Here is a 20,321-nt window from a genome sequence, read left to right as displayed (position 1 = left end):
GCAGGGGGCGGCCCCCCAACTCCCCAATCGGCCCTGCCTGAGCCCGACCAGGAGCTGGGGGGCAGGCACCTAGGGATTGGGCCTGCCCTCTGCCACCCGGGAGCGAGCCTAAGCCAGCAGGTCGTTATCTCCCGGGGGGCCCCAGACTGCAAGAGGGCACAGGCCAGGCTGAGGGACCCTCTCTTCCCCCCGAGTGCACAAATTTTTGTGCACCGGGCCTCTAGTATATATATATATTTTATCTACATGATCTTTTTTGACAGTATCTTGTTCCTTGATCATGTTTCCAATTTTCTCTCATTACATTCTCTAATCATCCAAAGGTGTTAAGTCCCTGGGGCTGAACCTCTCTATCAGGATGGATTTCTTCATCATTGTTAGGTCTGATCAAATAATTGAATCAATACCCCTTCCCCTGGGAACTGACCTTTAGGCCTCTTCACAATGGACGTTCCACTTGCTTAGACCACATACCACTTGCTAAGACCATTATCTCTCCCCTCCGGACTTCCCAGAATCTGGACCTGTACAGAGAATTCTCCACCCAGAAAAAGCCCGCCAAAGTCCTTTAAAAACCGCTGACTCCCATCACTGGGGTGTTGGAGCCATCCAGGCTCAGCCACCTGGTGTGCAGATGATCCAATAAATTCGTAATCCCTCACCATTCTGGCCTCGGGCACTCTTCCTTCGGCGACTGTAACATTTGGTGCCGAAACCCGGGAGGGTTCCACAGGGATTGGGAGCCATTGCCCTGGCTTTGGTCACCCCAAGTTTGCTACTCGGAGAGCAGTAGGCAGCTCAACCTGGGCTTACCTCCGAATCCTACTCGGGTGACATGATTGGGCTTCCCTCTCATATGGACCCTCCCGAACAAGCCAAGGAGGACGCCGGACCAGGAAGCTCTCCTTCTCCGTTGCTGACTCTACATCCCCACACCAGCCAATCTTCTCTAGGTGAATGATGTTCCACAATTCCCCTGCCCCGGGTCTTCTGACCACTCTCTCTCACTGACTTCCTGAAGTCTCTCGTCTCAAAAGTCCTAGCACTAGGCCAGAAGACTCCTCAGCCATTTGGCTTTGGGAGCTTCTGGATTGGGGATGCCCAGTCCAGAAGGTCACCTCTCATTTCTCATGGTGACTTCTTTAGCAGCAGCGACGCCTACTCTGGATTTGTGGTCTGTCACTCACCCTTCCTCTCTTGTGGGCCACGCCACACGCCCTCCGCTGCGCACTCGCGGCGGGGAGGATCATGCCCAATCACCTCAGTTTATTTTGAAACACTGCCGTTTGGCCATAACATAAATTAGATAATAAGTCTCAATGGCCTGAAAACAGCACTTTTAATTTTAACACACTGAGCAATTTAGATAATTACTGTCACTGTAATGAAAAATGGTCAGAGATTCTCTACGTTCAGGCCTTTTTCATCCTTCAGTCCCAATCCTCTCTCTCAGTCCTGGCTCTACCCATCAGATCCTTCTCCTTCAAACAAAACATCATACTCCTAACACTTCTGATTCTGAATCTTCTTTTAACCCAGCATACCACTGACCTCCACCCCCTTATACATCGCCTCCCTCACCTGCAGTAGATTCCTAAAACCCAGACCTTCCTAATCAGCAACTACCTTCTCCCACAAGTCCCTGAGAGCCAAATCCTGAGAACATGAGTTCTGAAACAGCCTTTTCCCATCTAACACTCGTTCTCAGGCCACCAAAGGCTATATTCCTTAACAGCCTCTTCTATTCCCATGCCAATTCCAGCCTTGAGGGAGGTAGCAGGAACTGAGGGCATAGTCTGAGTCCATGTCCCATTCTCTATGTCCAACCTTGTACAGATTGAGAGGCATCTCAGATCTTTTTCCACCAACCTGATCACCTTTACTAAGGAATGTGACAAACTTAATGAAATCACTCAAGGCCCTGACGAAAACCCAGCTCTCCTCTCCCACCTCATGGAGGCCTTACAGAAATTGACCACCTTAGACCCCACCTCCCCAATGGGAACCCTTCTTCTGAACACCCATTTTATATCCCAATCAGCCCCTAACACACACCATAAACTTCAAAAAATAGACAGAGGTCCACAAACCCCTCAAAAAGATCTCGTTAACCCGGCCTTTAATAATAGAGATGAGGAGACCCAAATCCAAAACAAAGGCGAGATCAGGCCAAGGCTTCGGCCCAGAAGGAGGCCTTCCAGCTCCTAGCCACTACTCTCATGAACCCCTATGGAGGGTAAGTCAGGGGCTAAGCCTTCTCCAGGCCCATGCTTCAAATGCAACAAGGAAAGACATTCAATCAACCAAGTCCTGCTCAAACCCAAGACCCCCGCCTGGGCCCTGCCCAAGGTGTGGAAGGGAAGGCCACTGGAAATTCGACTGTAGTCTGGCCCCTCCAGGTCGGACCTCAGCCAGTCCAGCAAGGCCGCCCTCTGGATCCGGTTTGGAGCTCCCAGACCTCCTGGGACTGGCCACCAAAGAAGCTGCCCAGGCCCTGACAAGGCCCCACAGACTTACATCACCAGGGCAGAGACTCGGGTAACGACTGTGGTGGCAGGTAAGCCAATCTCCTTTTTAATTGACACTGGGGCCAGTTATTCTGCCCTCTCCGAATTCGCTGGGACCCTTGTCCCCTCCTCAGTTTCCATTATGGGGTTGACGGATTAATCTCATAGCCATTAGCCATCTCACCTCTACACTGAATCTTACTAAATACCCTCATTCACTCTTTTCTCATTCTACCTCGGTGCTTGGCCAGTGCTACCATGCATCCCCTCATAAAGCCCAGTTGTCCCAAACCACAGTCACCTACCTCAGTTTCACTCTGACCTCACAAGGCCGAGCCATTCCTCGGACTGTAAACGCCTTATCTCCTTATCTCCTCCATGACTGTCCCCTCCTCTGAACAAGAAATGGTCTCTTTTCTTGGGCCCGCTGAATACTTTCACCTCTGGGTTCCCAATTTTAGTCTTCTCCCACTGAGCAAAGGGACCACTCACTGAGCCTTTAAATCCCAAGGCCAGCATTCTCACCCCTTTAATGCTCTGAAAACTGCTCTGACCTCAGCGCCTTCTCACCCACACCCACCCCACCTTTCCCTAAGAATAACTTTCTTTACTGCACATGCTTACTTAACAGTATGGCTACTATCAGAAGCTGAACTCATTATTACCCAAACCGTAGCATATTATCTCTAAGGAAAAATGTGGCAGTTTTAAATCCAAGCGACTAGAGGCCTGGGAATAGGCTGCTGGGCCTGCTTCCTCCTCCCCCTGCCTTTTCTCCAGCCTCATATGCCTACACATAATTTTCCAAAGTCTTTGGTAACTTAAAGGCTTTGGAGCATTGCTGGGTTAAATAATATACACATAAATATTTTAAAATAGCATAAAATATTGAAACATTGATTGCTAGACATATTTCAATTCGCCTGCTCTTTTTATTACAGAAGGTCTCTTGTACTTTGTTGAGTGTATATTTTCTTGAAAGTAAGAGTGTGCTTAAAGTGTGTTGATAAATGTCAATCTAAGAAATGCTGGTTGTTTACTTTTTGGCTAAAGCTGGTTATTTGTGAACTAGAGGCCTGGTACACGAATTCATGCACGGGTGGGGTGCCTCAATGTGGCCCGTGGGGATTGGGCCTAAATTGGCAGTCCAACACCACCTGCCACTCCTGGCCGCCACTCCCACTCATCCCAGCCCCACTGCACCTGCTGTGAGCTCGCGCCCAGTCATTCCTAATCGGGAGAGGCTTGCGCTGCCCAGAGCAGTGCTCTCCTGCCATGAGCTCTAGGTCTGGCGCCGGTCCTAGAGGGTGGGGGTGGGGGGCCCGGGATGCCATCAGTCCTCCAGGAGGGCGGTGGGATGCCCTGGCTGGCCTGGGATCTGTATCCATCCAGCTGACATTCCCACTGGTTGACAGGAGCCACCTGGAGGTTGCTTTTATGTTGTTTCTTCCTTGTGGAGCATCTAGGGAAGGGAAGTGGCTGCAGTGCCTGAGGCCGACTCCCAGGAGGCATTGTTGGGATCATGCAGTGCCTGGCCTGTTCTCCGGAGATTGGACCTGCAGGACTACTGAGGAAATGAGTGGCTGCCGCTGGGCTTGTGGGCCATGGGGACAGGTTGGTCAACTGAGCAGCACTCTGGCTGTGGGAACGCTCTGACCATCAGGGGGCAGCTCCTGCATTAAGTATCTGCCCCCTGGTGGTCAGTGCTCATCATTCGGTCGTTTGGTCCCTTTGGCTTTTATATATATAGATGGGTAGAAATGCTTGTGAAAGTTCTAGAAAAGTTTGTCCAGTGAGTCAGGACTTGATTCTGCCCCAATGTCCAAAGGGACCCCTTCTCTCCTAGTAAGCTAAACCAACCCCTCCCAGGCTCTCTCTTGTTGCTTATGTCCTTAAGTTGAAACCTAGACTTTATTTCTACGGTTCATTCCCACTCCTTGACACTATCACTGAAAGCCTCACAGGCCTTCCTGCTTGGTATTTAGGAAATTCTCTCCCCTTTTCTAGCCTTCTTAAAAGTCATATACTACAAAGGACACCAAGTAGGGAATGATCCTGTAATACTGGGAAATAACAAAGCAGACCAGGAGGCCAAAGCAGCAGCTGAGAGGAAGCCTCTATTTCCCCAGCTCTTAGCTATACCCCATATAACACCCTAATACAACCCAGAGGAACTTCAGTCCCTATTAGCTCTTGGGGCCACTCAGGAAGATCCATGGTTAAAATTTCAGGGAAAATATATCCTTCCCCAGGGACAGGCCCCTGATATCTTACAGACTATTCACAATTCCCTACATATAGGATATATTTACAACTCCTAAAACCCTTCATCACATGTCCTAACCTAGCCTCCCTACTGCAAGATATCCTTCAAACCTGTTCTACTTGTTACTCAGTATCTCCACAAGGACAGGTTAGATTAGACCTCTTTTCCCCCCACTTATCAGTCAAGGGGCCAAATCCCTGGACAAGACTGGCAGACTGACTTCACTCACATGCCCCCTATTAAAAAACAAACAAACAAACAAACAAACAAAAAAGTATCTTTAACCCTCGTAGATACTGTCTCAGTGTGGGTAGAAGCCATTCCCCACTAGGTCTGACCCACCTCATTACAATCAGAAAATGGACCTGCTTTCAGATCTCAAAAAACTTACCAGGTCCCCTCCACTCAGAACATCTCGTGGAATATACATCACCCTACCAGCCCCAATCTTCAGACAAAATAGAAAAAGCAAATTCTTAAGTTTCACCTAATTAAATTAACTCTCAAAACTAAAGAACCTTAAACTTCTCTCCTGCCTCTAGCCTTTATGCATATCGGGGCAATCCCCACACACACCCTCCTTTCTTAGTCCCTTTGAGCGCATGTATGGAAGACTCTTCTTATTAGGAAATTTCCTTGCACAGAGACCCCTCTCAGAAACTATGTCCCCATTTTAAATTGCATCTGACAATTACTGAAGAACATGCTGATCAGATCTTCCTTCAACCTTTTACAGGAGACATCCCCCTACTCCTCCTAAAGGAAATCCATCAATAATTTACAGCCCTAATGGCAAGGCCCTTATCAAGTACTCTCAACTGCCCCAATGCAGCTAAACTATCAGGATGAAAACCCATCCCTAGAAAAACCTCCATCACATGCGCTGGAGTCCCCTAAGTATTACAGCCACCAGATTGGGCCCACCAGACTCCACCTTACCCACATCCCAGAAGAAGAGGACGAATGAGTGAGCACTCCTGCAGGTGCTGCCTATGTACCCTAATAACCCTGACCTCCCTGAAAGCCCACCTCCTCTCCCAATACAAATCCTCCAGGTCCTAGCTACTGCTCCCTCTCCCTTTGCATCAGGATTCTCACCTTTCCATGGGACTGCCTTCTACAAAGGGATTTCGATTACCCATGGGACAAGATTTCCTTCTTTCTAGATCCTAAACATACCCTTTCCCCGCTTGGAACAATCCCGACCCTGGAAGTGTGAATTAACTCTCCTCCTCATCCTATTCCAGCCCTCCTCTCCTACACCCATAAGAAACTTTCTCACCACCACTCATCTCAAACGAACACTTAATCTTACCCATTCCCTCCTTAGCCGGGAATTGCTGGCTCTGCCTTTCCCTCTCCTCTTCAGTGTATACCACCATCCCTATACCAATCAAGAGATGGAATCAGACAAAAATCGCTGTAGCTTATAAAAAGGAAAAGGGAACTATATTTCTTAAAAAGGCAAACACCCTTCTAGGTAATTATCCCACAGCCCAGGCAAATCAACCCTCCCTTCTTTTCTGTTTTTATATTCTATCTCTTATAGGGAGGAAGGTAGCTCCTTCCTCCCTCTCAGTCACAAGCCCTATCACTCCACACACCCCACGAATCGTCCAAGCCCCTTATGCTTTATAAGGTCACGGGGCAATATAACAATAGGCCATCTCCCACCATCAGCTTGCAACACCACAGTTAACCTAGAACTACCAAACGGCCATTGGTCCCAATGAGTTGACTACCAGATCTCCCCAGAAGCCAATGGTTATTTCCTACAGCCAGTCTGTTTTACTTCTTATATCCAACCATCCAGGCCCCAGGGTTGGGTAGGGTATCATCTAATATTTAGGCTGCAGTTGTGACTGGCTTCTCCTTCCAATTTCCTGATTCGTATCAACTTCTTTCTTTCTTTTAGAAATTACTATCATTCATCATTTTAAAAGAGGGGCTCTGTGTGACTCAGCAGGTCCCTTCTCTGGTCTTAATCACCTCTCTCCAAGAAGAGAGCAGCTAGCTCTGCTTGTGGGAATTCAATGAAGGCTATTATAACCAGGAAGCCAGAATATAAGAAAGTGATATCAGCATAAAGGGCCCAGACAACAGCATCCCTATCACTTTCACTACACCAAAGCATATGGAATTTTTTTTTTAAATTCATAATTCAAACCTGCAACCACACCTGAACCATGTCATCAATCCTTGCTAGTCCCTGGGCCTGCCTGCACAGGTCTTCAACTGCAACCCTGGAAGCAGCATTAGTGAAGGGGCCATGCCCTGACCCAGACTCCTCCTGAGAGCTGACTGGAGCATTTGCTGCAAGTTCCACACTGCCCCCTCTACCCCCCCAAAAAAACTTCATAGGTCAGAATCACAAACTCCTCACAATTTAGAGCTTTACAGATGAAAACACCAAGCAGCACAGGGGATTTAATAAATACATTCAAAGTCCCAAAGTGTCTCACCAGGATACATCCCAGACAGGCTCCTGTGCCCTCCCCTCTATGGCCTTCCCTGGTCAACTATACTCCCGAGTGTCCTCAAAATCCACAGAAGTAGTTCTGTGACTCTGCAGGGAGGACTACAAGCTGACTTTGCTTTGTGGCCTATCACTGTCATCAGTTATGGTCATGAGTAGGACTACATAAGGGGTCCTGGGAATCTTCCCAGCAAATCTCAGAAGCTGGAGTGGTCGCAAGGCCCTGACTCACCTATGCTATGTTTATAGAATGGGCCTGGCTGCCTCCTAGAGTGCATCTGTAAAGGGTCCTAAGGGAGGCTGTGATACCCTGTAGGATCACACCTTTTCTGCAACTGCGGGAAATAGAGAATTTTAAATGCAAAGAATCTTCCTTTATTCCAAACCCCCCTTTGTATATGAAGCTGTTCAAGTTTAGAGGAAACATGTTTGGGTAATAGCTTGACCAGAGGAATTCTTAATTATTTGAAAATATTTTACTTGGATGTGCTTCTTTATAAGTGACCAAATGTGGTTCCTCAGATAAACTGGGCTCTCACCCTTGAACTCAGATCATCATGGGAGGGGCAGGTGCTGGGCTCTCTCACCTTCTGCCCTGTAGCCCCACTGGTTGCTCACCAACATCCACATCCCATCTCTTTGCTGCATAACAGCATTCATCTTTATTCCATGGTAGTGGCAAGTCAGGAATGGGCAGAACCTAAGTTTAGTCATGTAGTGCAAGAAGAGAGCCACAGAGCAATGGGTCCAACCTTGCCCTTCTTCTTGACTCTACTTTGAGATGCAAGGTGATCAGGTGCCCAGTGTAGTGCAGACTGATCAGGCCTTCCTGCTGCATGTGGCTACGGCATCCTACCCCAGTACTTCTACCTTTGGGAGTCTTGTCATAATGCATCAGCCAAGGCCTGAGAGTTCCCAGGGTCATACTGTGGTTGGCATGTGCCCTTTACAGCCAGCGGTTCCACAGTGGTGTCAGTTTCCCACGGTGCCACATTGCTCTCCCTCTGCCACAGTTCAGCACTCAGTGAGTGAGCAGAAGCCCCTTCTTCATCATGGTGTTGGGTTCTAAGAAGTTCTGCAGATGCCAACAGAAGAGAGAAATGTCTTCCTTTCACAAACAGAGGACAGCCCCCCAAGCAGTCACAGCAGCCAGTACTTTCCCATCTTACAGAACCAGGGTGATCATGATTTCGGTAAATAAGTAAGTGTCCTCAAACACTTGAATGAATGAGCTCACATTTCAGCACTTCTGAATAAATACCCTAGATATCAGAGACAAGTCTTACAAGGTAAAAATAAAATAAAATCTTAAATTTTTCTCATTCCAAAGACACATTCAGGTATTGAGGATAGGCAGTAGCCAAGCTCTTGATGCTTCTGGCAGAGAAGCATCAAGGGGACCTCAGGGGACAAGCAGGGCCCATCTGTGTGTGGTTCCAGTTGGGAAGCAGCACACTAATGTTCAGACTAAGGGATGGAAAACTGTAAAGAATCAAAAGCTTATGAAGGAAGCCTGGAGAGAGTAGGTAATCATCTAAACCAACCTAAACAATATTTACGTACAGATTTTTTTTCAAGTTGTGGGAAAATTTAACCATATAAAAAGTTAATAAAATAGTATAATTTGAAGCAAGTAGCAGACATCATACAATTTCATCATAAACACTGTAAGTGGTAAGATGCTTTATAACAAACCTAGCAGTGAGTCAGCAGCAGGTGCTGGGGCAGGCTGAGCCTCCTCAGACGACCTGCTAATGAAAGGCTGGCCTGCTTGCTTTTCCTACACAGATAGCCAGACCTGCTTCGGTCCTAGGCTGGAAGGGCCAAGACACGGCATGTGCAGCCTGTGCCCAGCCCTGGCTCTGGGGCACGCTCTGGCCAGAGTTTCTGGAAGGATATTGAAGTAGTTCCTGACACACACTCATATTCACCTGGACATGAAATGTTCAGGGTGCGACCATGACAAACCACGTCAGGATGAATTTGCTTTGATTAGGCATGGATGTGTAGGGTATTTCCAGCTTTCACCACAGACAGGTGTTGTTCTTGGCAAGCTGCCCCCAACCTTGACTAATTGTTGCAGAGACCAGTCTGCTATGGACTGGGTTATGTGCAGCAATTCCTGAGGGTCTATGAAACAGAAGGCTCTTAGGCAGCTCGGTGGTCTCTGGAGGAGACTCAACAGCCTCTGCCCAGTCAGGGCACAGCCAAGGAAACTCAGTATTTGCCACTCAGAGCCTCAATTTCTGGAGCCTTCTGCCATGTATACCTTATAGAGCAAGCTGGACCACATCTTCCCAGCAGAGGGCGCTAGAGGAACATGCAGAACCAGGATGCAGGGCAGTCTCCAGGTGGGTTGCTCTTGAGGAACCTAGCCTCAGACCAAAGAGACCAGCATCTATCTTAGTCACTCATCAGAATTAGTAATTCTCCCCTGTGTGGCTTCTCCCCCTTCCTCACAGCTGGAGGTACAGCCCTGCAGTGGGCAGGTGTGTGTCTCTCAGAGAAATGGCCTCATCCATCTTCGCCCATATTTCTGAGCAAGAAATGCTCCTACAGTTAGTACGAAGTTAATATCCAGCTCAGATTTCCTGCTGGCCAGGAAGTACAAGTAGGAAGAAGACAAGTTAACAGGTAACTAATCATGGCCTACAGACCTAGTAGGGCCAGGCAGAGGGCTTCCCACTGGTGTACATGGTGCACAAAGATCAGCTAGTTTAGAGGCTCCTAATACAAGTGATACTTGACATACCCATGAACCAAAATCATCTCATTGGAAAATCTAGTTTTGTCATATTAACAGAGCAGATTTGTAAGAAAGTTATTAAAATTGGCCCCCAAAAGGAAAATAAACATAGAAGGGCAAGTACTATATTTAACTTATATTTTTGTAACATAGTCCTTGCTTGGAAAATTCTATTTTCAAAATGGTCTTCACTTTTTTCCTACTTCACAGTGATTTTTCTCTACATCCAGACTCACAGTTAGTAAACCTAAGCACTCCTGGGGTGTCCCAAGAACCTTCTGGACACCTCAGAGAACTAGCATGCACACCTTCTGCTGAGAAGATGCGAACCATCAACAGACTAATCTGTGAGGCCTGCTGGAACACACAAACCTAAAAAGCCACCATCAAGATAAAATGGGCCCTTAAACCTATATAATTTATTAACCAATGTCACTTCAATAAATTCAATTTAAAAAATCTTAAAGACATGAAACAGTCCTTGTAAAGAAACCCTACCAACCAGATAGGGTGGGTAGCCAAGATCATCCACCCCTAGGCATGCTCCACAGAAATGCAGATGCACCAACCTCTGCTCAGGTAGCACATTCTCTCAGGAGATGGGAACTCAGCACTATCTCCTTGACTCTGAAATCAAGGTTCCAAGAACACACAGGACCACCCCAGAACCCCTTCTGGAGTCTTTCAGACCCCCACATCCAGGCAGCCAATAACCAACAGCAACAGCACACCCTCTACAACTAGAACTGGCATGGGCATTAAAAACAGGAGAGGATATCCAGGCCTGGCCTGATCTTCTCTGGACCTAAAGCCTGAGTCACAGAATCCCTGTGAACACCCCTCCATTCTGATGGGAGCCCATGTCCACATACATACCCACATCTTCCCTCTGCTCCACGGCCCCTCCCCTTGCAAACTCACCCCTTCCCATTCCCAATGTGCCTACTCGGTGACAAAAAACAAGGGTTTGGCCCATACCACCTTCCTCATATCCCAGCCAGCAAAATCATACCCATTTCACTGGCTTTTAACTAACCATAGTATCTGCACAGCTACTGTGAACCTGCTTCTTTTAGGAGCACCTGCACAGGAAGGTGTGAGTGAAGGACCTGTGACCTCATGAATAAAAGCTGTGACACAGATTATTTTTCCAGGCTGCTCCCTCTGCCATTTCTCCCAATTTTCTTACATTTACCTTGTTTCAGTATCTGACACATATCCTCACATGCAGGAAGCCCCAACCCATGCCCCATCTTTGCAGGGCTTCTGCTCCTTGTCCTATGGCTGCATTGTGGGAAAGCCTGGGCCCACCTCACAGCTCTGTGGGTTCAACCAGACTCTGTGGCCTTCTGCATGCTCTGTGACCTTTCTCAGCCCTGGCATGCAACTGGCCTACAAGTTTGCAGAGCAGTCAGATGGCTAGTAGGCTGGGAAGGCCCCTGGGCACTAGGATCAAGAGGAAGAGAGTGTGGGCCAGCAGGAGAGAGAGCAGGTTATTGCCTGGACACAGCATGTGTCCCAGTGAGCAGCTCTAGATGGAACCAACTTAAAAGTGTACACACCAAGTATTATTAACTCCTGACATGTACACATTCAAAGACACAGAGACATGCACGCACATGCTCACACACACGTATACACTCCCACGCAGATGTGCACACATGCTCACACACGTTTACACATTCACACACAGACACATGTACACCTATACTCATTGACCTGCACTCGTTGGATCCTGTTTTCAGTGGTCCCTTTGGATTTTATTTCAAATAACTGGGTTTAATTTATGTTTTTGTAGCCTTCATGGAAAACATGTTTATCCTCCAACATGGAAAACATGTTTAATCCCCTTTCAGGAGATTAAAAAGAGCACGGAATGCCTGAAAGCCTCATGGCTGGATATACACTTGGAGGCTCCCTGGGCATGCTGGGGTCCAGAGAGCATTTCTGCTATGCACACTTATATGAATTCTCTCGGTGTTAATCTTTTTAGCATCCCCAAGTACCCCCTGGAACATCAGATAAGAGAAGAAGCTGTGAGGCCTTGCTCTGGGTCACCCCCCAGGACTGCAGTAGGACTCCTAGAATGGGTTTGGGGCCACCTCCCAGGTGGAGCCTGTTGTCAGCAGACCCCTGAGGATGGGAGAAGAGTTGTCAGATATGATATGGGAAGGGTTCAAGTGAGGATGACCTGGAGGCAGTCAGGAAGGAGCCAGGGGACAGAGGGACAGAGGCGGCGCTGGGCTCCTGGTACCTGTGTCTGAGTCCTTCTGCTCTCCATTGGCCCCCACAGTGAAGGGCAGCTTCCGTTTGGTTGCTCTCTCTCTCACCTCCTTCCCTCCATCACTGCGGTCCAGCTTTGGGGTCTTGGTTAGAGAAACTTTATCTTTATCCTAGAAAAAGAAAGTGACACTTTCAGATATCATTTACAAATTAGTCTCAAATTTTCACATCCACTATGGTCTCATTTATGTGCCAGTTAAAGCAAATCTCTTACTTGGGTAATTAACAGCCCTTCCTGCCCGCCAGAATTAGGTGTGCCTATTCGTTTCCTCGGTCTTCCTCTATAGGGCAGACAGCCACGCTCACCCATTAGGCCCCTCACAGACCAGAGCTGCCATTGAGCCCTGTCCATGATCAAACATGGCCCCATTTCTTGTCCTGAACCAGAGGAGTCTTGAGAAATTGCGGCTAACAAGTATTATCGTGAGTATGAAGAAAGCAGAGCATACAGAGACACAGTTGCCTGAACCCATTTTCCCAGGGAAAAGATCCAGGTGCAAGAGCCTTAAAAAGGTGTGTGGACAGGTGGTGTCTTGATTTTCAACCTGCCTGGGCCTCCCACCATACAGGAGTGTGTCCATCCCCCAAGAGACTGCACTCCTCCCTTCCTGTGAATGGACTGGGTTCTCCTCCTTCCCTGTCTGACATCCTATGCATAGTTCCACGTGGCCTCACATGACCCGCCCGTGCTCATGCTGTCTTTGGCACCACTACAGGCCTGTGACACTGTGAAGCTGTCTTCAGGACAAATCCTGCAGAGCAAGCATCAATTTCAGAGCAGAGCCCACATCTGTAAACCTGAGTGCAGATGACCCACTCCAAAGCAAGAGCTAGCAGGAGAGTGGGCAGGACACGTCTATCCTCATCACCCCCTTCCTTGCACTAGTCTCAGGGCTGGTTTGTCCTGCAGGGTAAGTACTAGCAAGCCCAAATTCCAGCCCACCCTGACAAGCTGGCCAACCTTATGCAAGTCTAGTACTGTGTCTGTAGAATGGAAGACAGTGCCCACCTCAAGATGATAAATGGGGATCTCAGTGCTCGTCAGGCATGTAAATTCAGCCGCTCACCATGCAGTGCTGTACCATATGAGGTGAGGTCACATGAGCATAGGGTGCTCTGATCCCAAAAAGCAGTGTGTGTGTGTCTGTGTGAATGAAATGGGCACCTTGTAGCAAGAGGAGCCCCTGCTTTGCTGTCTGCAGCAGGTGGACACCCTGAACCCAACCCCTCAGTGGACAGCACCTTAAGAGGCGGGGGTATTCTCAGGAGATGCTACCTCCTGCACCAAACATAACTGAATTCCCTCCTCCTGTGGCCCAAATGATCCTCCAGCTTGATCATTCAGCCATAGCATCCACCAACCTTAGCAGATGAGAGACATCCTCAAGTGACCAGGGAGATCTCTGCCAGAACATGCTGCCAGCTCTGAGGGCATCAGGAGTACAAAGAGAGGCCACCAGGCAGAGCCTGAGCTATGGGCAATACTGCTGGGATGAGGAAGGACCCCTGGAAGATAGAGCCTAACAGATGCTAGACATCTCACCCTACTGTGTACCTGAGATGTCAGGATACAGCCACACCTGTCACTACCTGTACCTGCCACCACAGAACTGGAAGAATGGAACCCATTAGCAAAAACCCCAAACTGTAATAAACACCTGCCTACCAAGAAAACTCCTGGCCCAGTTGGTGAATCTGATCTATAGATATATTACAAATAATATAGTATTCAGGAATGCAAGAAATAAAAAGATCAACGTAATTCACCACCTGAAGAAAATAAAATCACATGATCATTTCAATAGCTGCAGAAAAAGGCCTGTGATAAAAGTCTACATTAATTCTTACACGAAGTCTCAGCACATAAGAAGGGACAGTCCTCTACCTGACAAAGGGGGTCCAGGAACCTTCTACTCAAGTGCAGAAGATTGGGTGTTGTCCTGAGGAGGAACGAGGGGGGATGTATCTAGGCAAGGTTACCTATAATCACCTCATCTATTGAGAAGCAAACCTTTTTTTTAAATGAGCAAAAGACATGAATATGTACTTTGTAAAAGAAAATATCCATATAGCCAATTAACATTTGGAAAGGTGTTCTCTGCATTAGGAAAATGCAAATTAAAACCACAAGATCTAAATAATCCCACTAGAATGGCTAAAATAAAAAAGACTAACAGTATCAAATGTTGACAAGGGTGTGGCAGAAAAACAAGAACTTGAGTTGTTGCTGATGGGACTCAAATGGCAAAGCCACTTGGACAGTTTCTCATAAAGTTAATGAAATTAGTGCACATGTTCACAAATGGCACGGTGATGTTCATAGCAGTTTATTCATGATAGTAAAATAATGAAACAACACAATTGCCCCTTAAAAGGCAAATGGATACATTTATTCTAGTGTAGTCATAAATGGAATATTATACAATAAAAAAAAACACATGTTTACATGTAACAACATAGATAACTTCCATGACACCTCTAGGAAAACAATACTGATGCATGAGTAATCACATCATGCACTTCTAGGCCACAAAAATAAAATCCCCTCTAGAGCTAGATTTGGCTCAATTCCTTTCCCCCACCCCCCACCCCAAAGGATAACAAAGTATTAATTTTAAAATGACTGACTGTATACCTGAAAAATCCAAAGGAATATATAATTAAATAGAAAGTTAGTATATAAATTAAAGAAGTTGTTAGATATTGGAATTTATTTTTATTTCCTACAAACAATTAGGAAATGATATCAAAATATCAAAAGACATCAAATACAAAAAAATAAATCTAACAAAAGATGTTCAAGCCCCCTATATAAAGTTAGAAAACATTACTGAGAGGGAAAAAAAGACATAAAAATGGAGGAATATGTTTATGATAAGAAAACTCACATTGTTAACCTGGCAATTCTCCCCATTAATCTTTATATTTAAAGCAATACAGTTAAAACCCCAGTAGGCATTTTTCTTTTGGAAATCAGCTTATTCCAAATGCACATAGAAAAGCAAAAGGTCAAAAATAGTAAAGATAACTCTGAAAAACACCAAAGTTCAGCCAACTAAACTACCAGAGACCAAGACTATAAAATTATGGTCATCACAACAGGTGGTCCTGGACTAAGGACCAAAGGTTTGGAACAAAGAGCACAAATTTGAACCCCACCTAGCTGGTGACAAAGCCTCTGCTGCAACACATGGGGGGAGAGGAGGTCTTTTTAGTGACAATGACCATGTGAACATCCATAGGGAAGAAAATAAACCTTGACCCTTAACTTGTACCACAAAACAATAATTAATTCCAGATGAACCTCAGACTGAAAGCTTTTAGAAGATAGTACAGGAGGACATCTTCATGACTGGGAAACAACAGAAAAATACAAATAAAACCACAGGATACTCCTACATACCCACCAGCATGACTAAATTTAAACGGACACCAAGTGTTAGCAAAAACGTGAGTTAATCTGAACTCTCACAGCTTTCGAGACTGCAGAACTGAGACAATTAATTTTGACAAATTATTAAACCACTGGGGGGAAAAACAATGTAAATGTCTTTATGTCATTACTCTGCTATATTCCAAACTAAAAAGAATGCAAATGTTTACAGGAGAAATGGATAAATAAGTTGCTGAACATTCATACAATGGAATACTACACAGCAACAAAGGAAGAGAACTGCTGCTAAGAAAAGCCTGTAAATCAGATGTAACGTTGAACAAGTGTTCTCATGTAAATCCCAAGAGCAAAAACTTATCTACAGTGATAGATGTCAGAACAGAGGTCACTTTGGTCAGAAGTGCTACAGATTGCACAGAAAGTCTCCCAGGAGACTGACAATGCTGCTATGTGTTGATCTGGATGGAGGCTATGCCAGGTTTTAAAAATGAACTGTAATATATGATTTGCACTGATATGTCACTTAAAAAGTTCCAACAGTTTTAAAATCGCAGCTCCTCACCATACTAGCTGTACAGGGAAAAGCAAACACCTGCACTGCACCTGGAGTGCGGTAGGGGCTCAGCCCTGAGCCGTACAGCAGGAACACAGCTCTCTGGAAAGACCTGAGTTCAGAACCTTGCTGAGCAGCTGGGTTGGGGCAGAGTGGAGCTTTCCTCACTAGTAAAATAGGAATCACAATAGGAACCAACTGTACACATTACAACATGTTTTCATTTCGCAAATGGTAAAAGAATACCTAAAACATTAAATTCATCCTAATCAGCCACTTCAGTGTCAGACTTTGATATGCCATAAAAACCGCCAGGGTGGTAACAGCTGAATAGGACAACCAGATGGTGACCTGGTTGGCCCTTCTCATAGTATCCTTCACAATAAATTTGAGGTGGGGTGATGAGAGGGGGGACTCCACGCACATCATGTACAAAGAAAGGAAGGCTGGCTTGTAATTCCCCAACACACCATGCTTTCCACACAGAGGAGAAAAGAAAAGTGTAGTACTGTTTAGAGAATAGTCATGGTCCACTTGGTACATTCACCCTGGAACTACCTTAACTATGGTTAACTAATCTATAAATGGCCAACAGCAAAAGAATCCAACAGGAACAAAATTATATTAGTCATTAAAAACAGCATAAATATGTCAATCCAATTGTTCCGCCTCCATTAGTTGAAAAGACTATCCTTTCCCAACTGAGTTGCCTCAGTATCTTTGCTGAAAAGAATTGACCATTCGTGTGTGTTGGTCTCTATGTTCCCCTCATTGATATGCCTGTCCTAGGCTAATACCACGCTATCTTATTATTATAACTCTACAGCAGTGATTTTCAACCAGTGTGCGTAAGAGTTTTTAAAATATGCAATATCTAACTATTCAGTCAGGGGCACTGACTTCTTTTCCCTTATTATTATAGGAAATAGGCCTTGGTGATCCACCTTCAGCAGAGTCAACTTTTAATGGAAACAGTTACTGAATTTTCCCAGGGCAAACAGAATATAGGGAGGGGAGGAGAAGTTATAAGAACAAAAAACTGTACATGACCAATAGCACATTTTCCAGGAAGATCCACCTAGACAATGGGAGGTGGAGACAACTAGAAAAGGCCTCAGCCCACTTTTTAAAATAATCCAATAGGAGACATAAGACCCAGGCGACCTATGAGGAAAACTATTAACCCCATAGTACTCAGCCAATGAGGAACAGGAGGAAGAACTCGCACACTTTAGGGATAAATACCCTGTGATCACTGCTCTGTGTGTGCCTGTTCAATCAGACACCCGCTCTTGCAAGACCGTATTAAAAGTCTTGTTTTTGCCATACTTCATGTCTCCGAGTCCATTATTTGAATTCAGACAAGTCAGCATTTCTCACAACTATCAAATGAAAAAATAACTGCCCTGGTCAGGTGGCTCAGTTGGTTGGTGCATCATCCTATATACCAAAAGGTTGCAAGTTCAATTCATGGTTAGGGCATATAGCGAGGCTGTGGATTCGATCCCCAGTTGGGGCACATACAAGAGAAGTGCTTTTGGTTATTCTAGGTCCTTTGAATTTCCATATGAACTTTGGAATCAGCGTATCAATTTCTACCTAAAAGCTTACAAGAATTTTGAGCGGCTAATATGCTGAATATATAGATCGATTTGGGGAGGATGGTATCTAAATAACATTGAGATTTTTCTGACAAATGAGTATGGTATAATTCTCCATTTGATTAGGTCTGCCTAATTTCTCTCAGCAATGTTTTGTAGCTTTCAGGGTACAAGTCTTGCACATCTTTCACCAAATTTATTCCTTAAGAATCCATAATTTGCCCGGCTGCGGTTTGATTCCCGGTCTGGCCACATGCCCAGGTTGCAGACTCGATCCCCAGTAGGGAGCCTGCCGGAGGCAGCCAATAGATGTTTCTCTCTCATTGACATTTCTCTTTCTATATACTTCTCCCCTCCTCTCTAAATAAATCAATTAAAAAAAAAACATTTTTTAAAAAAGAATCCGTATTCTGACACTACTATAAGTGTATTTTTAAATTTTAATAGCTGATTGTTCACTAACAGCATTTAGAAATATACTCTGCATACTGGCTGTGTATTGTGCAACCTTGCCAAGCTCACTTCTTAGTTCTTGGATCTTTTGTGTAGGTTTCTTAAGATTTTCTACATAGATGATCACGTCCTCTGCAAGGAAAGACAGCTTCACTCCTTCCTTTCCAATCCGTGTCCCTTATTTCTCAAAGGCCTAACCTGCCTTCACTTGTGAAATCTGATTTGAGCATCTGTGGGTGTCAGCATTTGCACAGTAATGCCTAGTAATAAAGCATTGTGAGAACACAAAAAGGCTCCTCCCAAGAGCTTATTTATTATGATGGGGAGAGATCGTATGACAAGCAAATGCAGGTGTGTCAAAGGGGAGCAAATGCTACATAGAAGGATCATTTAGTATAGAGAGCAGAAAGGGTGCAGGGTAGGCTGGTGCTACTCAATTTGAATCAGCAGTTGGGGAAGCCCTTGTGGCTAAGTGAGCAGAAACCTGTAAATAACTCCCAACTCCAGGACCAGTCTGGGCAAAGAAGAGGACCTTGGCTCACCTCACACTGTCTGTGGTTTTTCTCTATTTCTCTCTCTGCCCTCACAAAACAGAAAGACAGATAGACAAACAGAAATCCCAACAGCTAAGACTCTCCAGGTCAGTGGTCGCCAACCTTTCAGACCTCACGGACTACCGTTTGGCGACCACTGCTCCAGATGATACAGATTGCAGGAATCCATCTGTGACAATAACCTGACTTTGCTGGAGATTTCACTGTCCTCAGAAAACCTATCTGAAGCATGAAAAGAGTTGACACTCTCAGGGGTCTGGGATCCAAGAAAACGGGACCCACCATCATCCTTTCTCTGATTCCATTATAAGGACATAACATCCTACTCTTTCTTCAACCAATTTCTTTTGGATTTGTGGAACCAGGGGCTCCCAGGGCTCCTCAGTGTCAAAGGAACAAGCATGGAGACCTGTGGCCCTGCAGATTCTGTTTATTATGGCCTTGTATAGAGCAAGAGCTGAGCAGACTTTCTGAACACTTTTGACAACCCAATATGGAGTCAATGTCAGCTATGACAGTTATATCAAGTGCTATGTCAAGACTGAGGTAATGGGGTATAACAGGAACATCCTTTGGATGGCCCAGAACATCAAAAAATCACAAGTCTGAACACTCTGATAAGGACTCCATCTGGACACCGATATGAGTGCACTCCATCCACTGTGGGCTATAAGAACTCAGAACTTCAACTATTCAATGCTCCAGCTTGGCTGTACCAAGGATCATACCCAGAGCCCTGCCAGAATTCCACTCCACCAGATATGTGCCACCACTATAGGGGCCTGGCTTGAGACCAAGACCCATGTCTCCATCTGCAGATGTGGCCAGTGACCAGGACTTTGCACCAAACGATTGCTTTGCTTGCTTCTATCGTGTAAGCCCCCCTTCTCTGTGTGTAACTTGAATGCAACTCTATTGGGTTACTGGGGAGGACTCCCCTAATAAACCTGGCATATGGAAAAACAAATGTGTGTGAGTGACTCCTTTCAGGGATGCTCCCTTGCTCATGACAGGTCATGCCCAAGAACTGCCATAAAACCACAGTACGAAGCAGTTACAAGCCAAGGCCACTTCAACCATGCCCCTTCTAGCTTCAAAATTGAGGTCAAACCCTGGCTGGGTGCTCAGTTGGTTGGAGCATTGTCCTGTACACCAAAAGGTTGCTGGTTCGACCCCCAGTCTGGGCGCGTATGGGAGTCAACCGATTTGATGTTTCTTCCTTAGTGTCTGTCTCTCTCTCTCTCTCTCTCTCTCTCTCTCTCTTTTAAAGCAAGCAAGAACAAAAAACTGAGGTCACTACTGAAATTACTCCTCTTGGATGAAAGGGGCGGATCACAGGGTTACAGCACTCCCACTCACAGCACTGACAAGACCACTTCTAGAGCTAGGCCCCATCCCTCAGGGAGAGGTGGGCCTGCTGACCTTCGGGGAGGCTGAGTATAACCTCTACAGACAAGACTTTAGGGTTTCCTCTAAGAACAATGTGTA

At 45.9% G+C, this 20,321-nt stretch overlaps 1 protein-coding gene across 8 annotated transcripts in view; it reads right to left on the bottom strand.

The window, feature by feature from the left end:
* The window catches only part of ANKRD11 (ankyrin repeat domain 11), a 220,659-nt gene that overhangs the window by 41,418 nt on the left and 158,920 nt on the right, over nt 1-20,321 (bottom strand). For 7 of the 8 annotated variants that reach the window (XM_015562954.1, XM_006762181.2, XM_006762179.2 and 4 more), the window contains one exon: nt 12,250-12,388. In XM_015562954.1, coding sequence (XP_015418440.1) covers nt 12,250-12,388 — 139 coding nt within the window. Of the gene's footprint in view, nt 1-12,249; nt 12,389-20,321 lie in introns of those variants that run through there. The other variant, XM_006762182.2, reaches the window with a different exon arrangement.

Source organism: Myotis davidii, unplaced genomic scaffold, assembly GCF_000327345.1.
Source record: "Myotis davidii unplaced genomic scaffold, ASM32734v1 scaffold77, whole genome shotgun sequence".
NCBI lineage: Eukaryota > Metazoa > Chordata > Mammalia > Chiroptera > Vespertilionidae > Myotis > Myotis davidii.
The sequence above is the reverse complement of the archived record's forward strand: the minus strand, read 5'-3'. Positions and strand labels throughout refer to the sequence as shown.